This window comes from Epargyreus clarus, unplaced genomic scaffold (assembly GCF_041222505.1).
Source record: "Epargyreus clarus isolate Ecla_fem2 unplaced genomic scaffold, WU_Ecla_fem_2.2 ptg000031l, whole genome shotgun sequence".
Classification (NCBI taxonomy): domain Eukaryota; kingdom Metazoa; phylum Arthropoda; class Insecta; order Lepidoptera; family Hesperiidae; genus Epargyreus; species Epargyreus clarus.
Window position 1 is genome coordinate 5,640,209 of NW_027332236.1, and position 12,014 is coordinate 5,652,222.

At 36.7% G+C, this 12,014-nt stretch overlaps 1 protein-coding gene across 1 annotated transcript in view; it reads right to left on the reverse strand.

Annotated features, from left to right (window-relative positions):
• Positions 1–2,118: 2,118 nt before the first annotated feature.
• LOC140754730 (uncharacterized) overlaps positions 2,119–12,014 on the reverse strand; it is a 213,878-nt gene continuing 203,982 nt past the window's right edge. Inside the window, exons 27-35 of the mRNA XM_073089810.1 lie at positions 11,553–11,679; positions 9,653–9,781; positions 9,122–9,214; positions 8,182–8,299; positions 7,483–7,589; positions 7,087–7,159; positions 3,889–6,684; positions 3,500–3,575; positions 2,119–2,911 (exon numbers count right to left, since the gene is read on the reverse strand). Of these exons, the coding sequence (XP_072945911.1) occupies positions 2,884–2,911; positions 3,500–3,575; positions 3,889–6,684; positions 7,087–7,159; positions 7,483–7,589; positions 8,182–8,299; positions 9,122–9,214; positions 9,653–9,781; positions 11,553–11,679 (3,547 nt within the window). The 3' untranslated portion in view covers positions 2,119–2,883. The remainder of the gene's footprint in view (positions 2,912–3,499; positions 3,576–3,888; positions 6,685–7,086; positions 7,160–7,482; positions 7,590–8,181; positions 8,300–9,121; positions 9,215–9,652; positions 9,782–11,552; positions 11,680–12,014) is intronic.

Below are 12,014 nucleotides of genomic sequence, written 5' to 3' on the forward strand. Positions count from 1 at the left end.
CATGAATCAGGAGATTATGGTTTGGTATGGTTTACTGTCAAAACTGTAGATAATATTAAGATCAATAATTAACGAAGTTCTTCAAAATGAAACTCAAGTTCGTCTTAATTATCCAGAATTATTTTGCAATTTCAAAAGATTTTATAAAATTATTTGAGACACTTTTTCATTACATTATGCATTTTCCACCATTTGCTATTACTGTAAAATAATCCAAAAGTACGATGCATTAATGAATCTTCTGATTTATGAAACAAAGCTTTATTTCTCTCGCTCTAACCAATAGTAAATTCCAATCGAATTTAAAGTAAAATTAAAAATAACTTAAAAATAAAGATGGCGCAAAGGAAACTTACCGGAAGCATTGTGCAACGCCCTATGCTCTTAGGCTGGTTTTAGTCTTACGCTGACGGCACGCGCACCGTCAGCGCTGATGGCCGAGATATATGAACTTCTAGGAAGCGTTTTTGAGTGACGCGTAGCTATCAGCGCGCACGGCGGTCAGCGCTGATAGCTACGCGGCCGCACGCGTCGCGCGTCGGCCCCGCGTAGCTGTCGGCGCTGGCGATCGCACGAGCGCCTCTGCTTTCAGTGAGCGTTCTAGTGTCGAGCGGAGCGGACGTCGTCAGCGCGTACAGTCATGGCGAACCACGACACATGTACAGTAAGGCGGTCAGTACGATACTAAAACGAGCCACGCTGAACCTCAGCGTTGACAAACTACGCGCTGAGCTATGAGCGCAGACGGTGAGCGTAAGACTAAAACCAGCGTTAAAGCTTGTGCATACTGCGTGTGGTACGCGATGACAGAAGTATTATAACATTCTTGATGTTTGAAATGGAAGATACTTTATGTTCACAAATATGTGTTTCATGCTTTATCACTAAACAAATATTGATGTCGTTTTCTTTACCAGAGTGAAAGACATGCCATTAAAACAAATGAACATTTTGCGAAAAATGTTTTGTATGATTTTGTATTTTATCATTGTTTTTTCTTTGTGCAAAATATTTTTCATTAGTAGGTTTCTTTATTTCGATGATTAAATTACTGTTAAAAATAATTATTAAGTAGACTTTTAATTAAAATAAATACGTTTATTAATAACATTTGTCAAATAGGTAATGTAAAGCTAAAGTAACGTTATACACCCGAATCAAACAGAGTGCATTTTGAGTTCATCTGCTTTATACAGCGAAGACTTGATTAAAAGTATTTTATTACTTCATCTACCATTTATAAGTGTATTTAGTGCCCCTCCTATTACCAAAATTAGGGTTTAAGAGTGTAAGTGCTACCCTCACCATTAATTCTAAGACCTTATTCCTCCAAAAAATCTTTATACATTACGCAAATTAGTTTAAATTTTTTAATACGTGTGATATGTTGTAACATAATCGTCTTAAAAAAAAATTGAACATTACTAACATTTAAAGCCTTAAAATAATGATACGCAAAATAAAAACCAAAATATAATGGAGAACATTTTCGTATAATATCTTAACAACTTACAGAGAGACATCACAAGCAACTTAGCACTTAAGAAGCACATTTGCAACATGCAATGATATCCACTTACTATATAGAATCGTATAGCACATTACAATTATAATTGTGCAATTTGATCTTGATGAGATGACTCGAGACAGTGCTGATCAAATATATATTTATAAATATGTCGCTTTGTGACACAGTAGTTTTCAATACAATCTTATAATAGATTAAGAATCGTTTAATACGCACGATAAAGTCAAAATAAATAACCTAGCAGATCTAAAGTCAATAAAAAGCTACGCAAAGTAAGATTAATAAAAAATCTATTTGACATGCGCGCATACGACGCCACACGTCATTCCTACGTACTGTACAAAGCGGTGTAAACTTTATAAAGAAAACAGTTAAAATACAATAAATTATGCAACACAAACATTGATTATAGCATCTATTTTACATAAATACCTAAAATTATATTATAAAAATGCAAATTATCCGATTTAAGTTACATTCGATACAATTTAAAACTGTAACACGTTTAATATATTAAAATGAATCTTTTGTACAACGACGTCTAAAGCGTAAAATTAAAAATTATAACATCGATTCGTAAGAAATAATATAAAAAATAATATAAAAAATCAATGTAGGCAAGATTACAGACATGATTCAACTTGCATAAAAACAATATAAAAAGTTAAAATAATCCTGCATGATTGTTAAATTGTATGTCAAAATTAAAATTAATTACTTTGTGAAGTCGCTTCGATTTCTTCGAAATCTAAATAATGTTAAAAATTAAAATTGTAGACAATACAACACGGTATAGTCTATTGTACCAAATTGTACATGATTTCAATGATTTTATAATCTAGTTTATATATTAAATCAAACATTTATCACTGGAAAATATGTCGTTACTTATACAAAGTTTCCTACATACATACGAAACGATTATTTTACTAACACAGTTATGTACTTTTAAATATTCATTTATTAAACGAGGTTCATTATGTTATTGAGATAAAATCTTATCTACGACTTATCTACTTGTTATGTCCGTTCAGTTTGTATTTCATTTCAATATTTTCATTTTAATTGAAAAATTACACGTACGTATTTTTATACGTAACGACATACACGTTTAAATATTGCATTCGTTGTTTAACATCAATAACAATAATAGTTTTTATGGGTATTCTATTCGAGTTGCCAGTTTTTAACAGTTATTAATGGTTTATAGATATAAACATTATTGACCGAGTGTTATTAGTATTAAAATATCGTAAAATAACCGTTTCGTAGCACCCAACAACAGCAATAGTAATAAATAAGTAAAACTAAACAACTATATCATACATCGTTCGTGGTCGCTCGTTCGTCGCCGTTTATTTCTTCCGCTTAAGCTTCGGTATTCTGGAATGCGTGCGGGTGAGGTTAAAGAGCGTTGCGGTCGTGGGTATATGTGTGTGGAATGGAGCTTTGAGAATCGATTGATTGTGTATCTTGAGAAAGATATGTGGAATACTTTTATACGATAATGTTTTTATTATATATAGAGCTATATAAAACTTTAATTGTGTTTTTTAATTGACTTATTTCCTAAAAAAGTATTACAAAATAACTATTAATTGATATTTTAGAGACATTTCATAAAATAAATTTTGTGATTATCTTATATGTATTTTTAATATTGTTTATTTGTATAAAGACATAACGGCTTTTAACAAATACTTCATTTTAAAAAATCATAGTAAGGTAAAGTTTCTGACAATTATCATAAAAATTGTACAAAATAAAAGTACAGTTGGTAAATCAAAAAAATATATTAAAAACATTATACAATTAAAAATCATTCCACACTAATAAGTTGAAATAGTGACTATATTTGCTATGCAATTTTCCAATTAGTCGGTGCTTTATGTAGCGTGTAGTTATTTACATAATCGAATGCAAGGAATTGATGTACAGTAGATAAGTAACAAGTTATATAGTTATACGTACCCTGAACTCTTCTTGTGTGGTGATGACTGTGCCTTCTCAGATTCCAAGAGTTTCGTACTCGAATCTTTCATGAAACCTGAAAATATTTTTTTGAATTTCCATTTAGATAAAGAGTTTTTCATTTAATCTAATTAAATTAATAACATTCATATTTTTAATTTAACGATATTTTGTCTTTGTTTTATCTAATCAGAGTAACTCAAATCAGAATTAAACATAAAAAATATTAGTAACATTGCTTCAGTAATCAATAATCAAATCCTGAACTTGGTAGCAACGTAAATGCGATTTCAGTCAAATAACCAAAGAAACCTTTACAGAAACATTAAACAATACAACTTCATTTAAGGTGTTTACATAAAAAAATAATGAATGAATATTTAACTCACCTTTCCCCGATGAACCGAACACGGAGTTCCCCAGATCATTCAAATTGCTCGTGAATTTGTCCGCTTCACTCGACAGTTTGTCCGCCACTGCCGCTTCTGACTCTTTCACACTCTCCGCCACACTCTCCCCCACTTCCCCCAGCCTCTCCCCCGCTTCTCCCAGCCTCTCCCCCGCGTCATCCAACCTCTGCTTAGAAGACACCTTCACATCCTCTAACTTATTACCAGCGGAGAGTTGGAAGCCCTCAAACGCGTCCTTAACATCGCCGAAGAGTTCCTTCGAGGTTTCAATGCCACGCGAGCCGAATTCCTTCACAGAATCGTCCAAGCTATCGAACGTGTTCCCCGCGGAGCTTTGGAAGCTGTGCAGGGTGTCCTGGGCGGAGCTTTCGAGCCCGTGAGCATCGTCCTTCATATCCGCATACGTATCACGAGCGGTGCTTTGAAGCTCCTCCCACGTGCTTTGCGCGTCGCTCACTTTGTCCTTAGCCGAGCTTTCGAGCTTGTCGAAAGCGCTCAAGGTCGTGTCTTGTGCGTGATCGAACGCCTGCTTCGACGAGCGCTGCAAATCGTTCGCTTTGTCTGTCATTGCGCTTTGTACTTCGTGGATTTTATCCTTCCCCGATTCTTTGATTTCATCGAATTTGTTAGCGATACCGCTTTCGATTTCAGCTTTTTTGTCTGCCGCGGCGTTTAGTTTCTCCTCCGCTGTTCTTTTGATTTCGTCTGTCGTGTGTTCCGCTTCTTGCCGTATCCTGTCTAATTCTGTCTCCGCTGCGCTTTGAACGGCATCCTTAGCCTTTATTACCTCCTCCTTTTTACTCTGTACACTTTTTTCTATTCCGTGTTTAGTGTCTTCTAATGACTGTCTTGCTCCATCAGCCTTTTTCGCAACAGTACTTTCTATTTCATCTTTCTTATGACTAACCGCATCTACAACTTCGTCTTTCTTGTCGTGTACACTTTGAACTAATTGTTCAGCACCTTGTTTCAATTCTCCATGCTTCGTTTCTACAGTTTTCTCGATATCATCTTTAGTAGCAGACGCCTGTTGTAAAAGATCATTAGCAGACTCTTTTGTTTCGGCTACTTTATCTTTTACTTCGTGTTCAATCTTATCTTTCTCTCCGAAAATATTATGAACTAGTCCAGTAAAGAAGTTTTTTCCTTCTTTGGCCTTCTTTTTGGTTTTGCCTTTCACGTCTTCTAGAGATTCATTAATTTCATGCATTTTTTCATTTGTCGCCTCCTTAACATTTTCAACATTTTTCTCAATTCCCGTTTTAACATCATGGGCTTTGTTATTTATGCCATCTTGTACGTTGTGTAAGGTATCTTTAGCGCCATCCTTGATATCTTGTGATTTTTTGCTTAAGTCATCATGGATGCTGTGTAACTTTTCGTTTGTTGCATCTTTCGCACTGTCTACTTTGTCTTGGACGTTAGTTTTCACGTCGTGGGCTTTATTACTCAAATCATCCTTTACATTATGTAATGACGCTACGACAGCATTTGCACCATCTTTAATTCCTGACTTAGCATCATGTGCTTTATGTTGGAGGCTGTCTGTAGCACTTCCGAGAGCACCTTCAAATTCTGAAAACTTATCTTGCCCTCTTAATTTTAACTCTTCAGCTTTTTCTCTCGCTATAAAGTCAAACTCGTGCATTTTATTTGCCGCACTGTCTTTAGCACCTTCCGCCGTATGTACCAAGTTGTCTACTGTATCTTTCGCCGATGATTTAACATCAGATATTTTATCATTAACTGTTGTTTTTAAATCTGTTGCTGCGGCGTTTACGTCATCTTGCGCCTTTTGGGCGGACTTCTTTAAATCACCTACTTTGTTATTCACTGAATCTTCCACACCCTGAATTTTAGTTCCAACATCAGATTTTAAGCCCTCCTCTCTATCTTTGAGGTCTTTTACAACTCTCTCTGACTTTTCAATGAGTTCTTCAACGACTTCATTGCTCTTTTGTTTGATGTTATCTTTTTCTTTCTCAACTTTCTCGAGCGCGTCCTTCGCTTCATTTTCCGCTCTTTCGTTTATATCTTGGAGTTGTTCGTGTGCAGCGAATTTCACATGCTCTATTCTGTCGGTGACGTTTGAAGTTTCATCGTGTCTGTGTTTTTCTCCCTTTTTGTACCTGCCCTCGCAACATCCATCGTAGAACTGGAAGGGATCGGTACTCTTGCAATGTAGCGGCGTATCAACTGGTTGCATATGTTCATACTGATGGTACACTTCTTCTGTGATCTTATGTAGGTTATGTGGTTTATCTTCCTCGTCTACAATAAGCTTCGTAGAGTACACTTGGCTGTTAATGTCGTCGTCTTCCTTAATGTGCGGTTTGGAGTGTAAATCCTTAAACATGTCTTCTACTTTGCCAAGTAAATCCTCGTTGATGAGCCTAGGGGCTGGTTTTGGGGGTGACTTGTCCTTGGTGGGAGAGGGTGACTTATCCTTGGCGGGAGAGGGTGACTTTTCCTTAATGCCAGAGGGTGACTTTTCCTTGGTAGGAGGGGGTGATTTATCCTTAGTGTCAGGGGGTGTTTTGTCCTTAGTGTCACGAGGCTTAGGCTGGGGTTTTGGAGAAGATTCCTTTACATCTTCCTCTTTATCATCTCCATAGCTGAAGACATTCTTCACTCTGTCCGCGAGGCCGCCGAGGAAGGAACCTCCCTCTGGTTTCTTTTTGCCTTTCTCTAATGTATTCATTGGTGTTTTATCTTCATCTGAATCAAAGGTTGCTTTAGTCTTATTTGAGTCTACGTGTACGGAATCACCATTAACTGTAACAATAAAAATATGTGTTTTATTTCACACAATTATAATAAACATACAATTATGAAGGTGGTATAACCCTTTGTGGTTCGACTCGGCACCACCGCCATACCTATTTCTGCCTTATAACAGCAACGTTAAGCGCTGCTGAGTTGTGATTTGAAAGGTGTGGTGAGGGAGACATACTTTTTGGAGGCGTTCCAGCTTAGTCCTCAGAAGTTAGTAGCGGCGCATTTGTGGCCGACCTCAGGTAGGAATATCTAATCCTATCCGAGTTTGATTACAGATGTCCATGGGCGGCAGTAGCCACTTACAATCAGGTAGACTGCATGCTCGTCTGCTACCCCTATATTAAAAAAAAAACAAGATCTCTTATACTTTACGATGTAAAAGAAAAATGTTCAATTTACCTTGAGGTTTGGTATCCTTGTCATCTTTGTCCTTTTCTGTGTATTTAACATCTCCATTTGCGATGTTCTTAGCCTGCGAATAAATTACGTGTTTGAATTACATAATTTAATTAAGTTTACTCTTCAGTATGTATTTCCTTTTTTTCATTTCTTTTTTAAAAGACCTCTATTATTTTTTCTGAAATATTTTGTAATAAAACATTTTAATTAAATTATAGCTAAATTAGTCTTAAAATCAGACTAGAAGAGTCTGATTCACTAGTTCAATTATTTGTTTTTGTAATAAACATTAACTTTAGAAATAGTGTTTACTAGACCGTTTTTTTAAACTTTCTTTTATATAGATATTATAGGTTTGTGTTTTTAGCCAAGAAATGAGGTTTTTTCAACACTCACATGTCCGTTGATTTGTGGTTTGTCGTGTTGTCGTGGCAGGGAGCCGGGCCCGGAGATGTTATGCTCGCCCCAGTGGAAGCTCAGCTCGTCTTTCAGAGCGTCGAATCCTGGAAAAATATAAATTATCATTTTATCTATAATTGTGACATACTTTGTGTAGATATTTCCGATTTTTTTTTGAAAATTGCGACTGGTGTTTAAAGATAAGGTAACAATATAAATTGTCATATTAATAACAATGTTAGGAAGTACACGAACAGTGGATTTACATTTTACATCCGACATGGTCGTGAATTGGAGAATATATGTACATATTCGTAATCTCTTTTAGTAATCTGCATTAAAGAAATGTATTGGAAGCCATTCCTATCTATCTCCAAGGGCAAGACTTTTTGGATTAGGTCACTGCTAGTCATGCTTCCAATGAGCCATGAATATAGTTGCAGTATTTATATTAGTCTTATAACTTTTTTACCCCATCTCTTACTTGACTCCTACCACCACCTAGCGGTAATGTAACGATGGTTCTCACCGGACTGGTCGAGGTTGAGACAGTTTTAACACTCTTACTTGACTCCTACCACCACCTAACGGTAATGTTACTATGGTTCTCACTAGACTGGTCGTAGTCGAGGTAGTTTCCATCACTCTTACTTGACCCCTCCCACCACCTAGCGGTACTGTAACGCGGGTTCTCACCGGACTGGTCGAGGTTGAGGCAGTCGAGGTGGCTCTTGGCGGCGCGCGGTGCGATGCGCTCGGGCAGCTGCACGTCCAGCACACACGCGGGGGTTTGCGACTGTTCGCCTTTGCCCACCTGTAACACATATTAAAAAAAATGTATTGTTGTAAGGTTAATTGGAACGAAGTTCCTTATCGCGCGGTTAGCTGGGTAAGGGGGCTAGGCGAGCGTCACGAAAAATCCTCACGACACTTTTGCTATAGTGCGTAGCGCTCGGAGAGGGTAGGCCGAATATAGACTTATTCGTTCTCTCTCTCTCGCTCTTGACAGTGACAAGCCACGCGACGCGCGCGCCTGCTGTGTATGTGTACATTGTTTTGTCGTGGTATATGGTTTTAGTAACTTTTAATACTTTTAAAAATAAACAATGGTTTGTGAAAGTGATTCATTAGAAGTTGAAGATATTGCTAGACAGTGTGCCTGGCTCTCAGAGGTACCTATGACACATATTTAAAAAATATACATTTATGTTTTAAGAATAATTTCTATAAAGAGCCATTGAGCGTGCCTGACTTTTACAGTGACAATCAAAATACCGGTGTTACACAGTAAAAATAGTAATTGTTAAATCATACATATTTTTTATTCGGTATGCTACAATAGACGAGTTGTACGATAAAGGAGTTATATCTCTCACTGTAATATTGGTTTACATAATAAACAGTCATTTCATTAAACTTTTTTCTATATACGAATTATACATGTAAATTATTACTTAGCTTTTAGCCACGAAACAAGGCTTTTTTAATAATAAAAAAAACGGTCCTCTTACAAAATCTTAGTATTTTGATGTTTTTTTTTTTTTATTTTTAAGTGTCCATAGGAGATAATTGTCATTATTAAAGTATGTAATTATGTATATTTTACTTTTATTTAGTGTACAAAATTTTATGTTACCTTAGGCTCATTCATGAAGTAGATTCTGCCGGAGGGAGTCTCCTCGTGATGTTTCACTCGCACCGTGAATTCCACTCTGTTGTCTTTGAATGCCTGAAAAAATAATTCACATTATTAACCTAATATTCACTTGAATACATGAAAAGACGTTGTTCAGAAGATAATTTCTGTAGGCGTCTTTTATTAGGTTGTTGATAATAAACTTATATACATTTAAAACAGATTTTTTAAAAAACATATTATATTTTATTTAAAAACAGTTTTTAATAAAAAAAAGTATTATAGTTTAAAAAATGTAATATAAAAAAATTAAAAATGGGTTATATATTATTTTTAAGTATTTATGGATGGACAAAACAAAATGCAAATTTTTGAGGGCCTCAACTTAATTAAATATAAAACTCTCGAAAAATATTAACAATATAAACTGCACAAGAATGAATCCCTTTTACATAATTATTTAACATTTTTATTTTACACTACATAAACCTACATGAATCTTAATCATCAAGCTTATATCGGATTGTGTACCTCAAAGACGAAGTTAGGTTGGCTCGCGGACTTGGTGACGGGCACGAGGTTCCCGGAGAACTCCAGGTACACCTCCTTGCCGTCCAGGAAGCGCACCGCAGTTGAATGGGCTACTTCTGTGTAGTGCTCCTGTTGAAACAATCATATTATTGTAAGAATAAGAGTAGCAGACGAGCATGCAGTCCACCTGATGGTAAGTGGCTACTGCCACCCATGGACATCTGTAATCAACCTCAGATAGGATTAGATATTCCTAACTGAGGTCGGCCACAGATGCGCCGCTACCCCTGAGGACTAAGTTGGAACGCCTCGGAAAAGTTTGTCTCCCTTACCACACCCATCAAACCACAGCAGCGCCTAACACTGCTGTTATTAGGTAGAAATAGGTGTGGCAGTGGTACCGCCGGAGTCGAACCACAAGGGGTTCTACCACCTTTTTACAGTTATTTTTTTATACTTGTACCCAGTTCTTAAAAAAATCTTAGAAATTATTTTTTGGATATTTCTGGATTATTTGCCCTATTTAATAAGCAGCCTAGCCTTTTTACTAAATCGATCGATCGATAATCTTTAAGCTCTTATTCAACTCTATAACTTAGCTTTTGTGCAGTCCGCAGATAGCACAAGTAAAAGAAGCTTAAATTTGAGATGCTAAAATATATTTAATGACGTAAAATAGTGCCTAATTACAATACATATAAGTATAATTGGGGTATGGTGCGGTAAGGGCGAACGATGCGAACTGAACCGCGCGCCTTTAGCTGATTTCACATTGTAGGTTCGATGCACCGAAGAGCCTTGTCACATAACTTTTAATCTGTGTAACTCACGAATAGTATGAAAGATTGTCTGAAAAATGTTCTTGAAGCCACATGCACAACCATAACGCGGAACGATCATAACTTTTATGAAACAACCCAGACCTAATGGCTGTTTGTCCACTGCACCGTCACCGAGCCGATACCGAGAACAAGATTACTTCGCGCCGATTTTAATAATGTCGTGATGGCGATAGTTTGTCCACTGCGACCGATATCGGCGGTTTATTTTGTTCCAGCTGTCACTCGTGTGACGGCTGTATATGGACAAATTCCAATGTGTTTTATATTGCCGGCACATCGGCCCGTCAAAAACTTGGTGCCGATCTAGCGGTCACGCCGATCTACTCGGAATCGGCGGCCGGGATGACGGTGCTCGGGTGACGGACGTTCGGTGGACAAGCTGCTATAGTAAATGTATGTACACTACTTCGGCGCCGTCATTAATTATCGGTATCGGTGGTTGGTGGACAAACAGTGTTAGACTATTAGTTATTGGTATTGTAGTTAGATGGTAAACAAAGAAATAAACAGCTATGAGCGATTAGTCACAAATAGGCACAACAATAAGCTACGAGCAATAGGCACTAGGACCAAATTGTACATCAAAAATATATTCTGTATGGCACCTACAATCTACAACAAATTACCAGACAGCATAAAATCAGCACCAAGTTATAAATTTAATAATACCCTATCTCATAGAAAAGGCCTATTACTTAATTATTATTAATTTATTAAAATATTTATTCAATTCAATTCTCTAAGTCAGGTGAATTATGTAATTGACCTGACTTAGAGAATTTTGTTAATGTAATTTGGAAATATATTGACATAAAATTATGTTTGACATTTATGTGTGAATAGATAGGTAATAGTTAATTTTGTGTGTACTAATTTGTTACTTAATACTATAAAAAACTTTGTCATACCGGACTATACAAATATTTACACGTCTTAAAGGCAAAATAAGAGGATTATACACTTTGTCTAAACACCTATTGTACTCGTGCATTATTTAGCAAATAAAGATTATGATTATGATATGTCCCATATTTCAGGGTGCCCTGCAAGAGGTGTACCTGCTGCAGCAGCGTGTCGTACGCGTATCTGTCGGTGATGTAGAGCACCAGCAGGCGGCCCTCCAGCGCGTCCAGCCGCTTGCCGAGCACCACGATGCGCACCTCGAACGGCACCAGCAACATCTCCCTGTAACACACGGGCTCTTTATTGACGCTGTAACACATATATTTTTTTAAATACTGACGTTAAACAACTCTCCCTGTTACACATGTTCTGTGTATATTAATTGTAACATTTTTTTTTTAAATAATATTGACGTAGTAAATGAGCATACAGTCCACCTAATGCTAAGATGTTGCTGCTCATGGACATTTGTAATTATTTCTTGATAAGAGTTCTACCTAAGATCGCCCACAGATGTATTGCTACTCCTTAGGACTACGGTGGAATGCCTCTGATAAGCTGTTCTTAGATAGAAATAGGTGTGGTGTGAAATAGAATTAGGAAGAAATGTTATAACA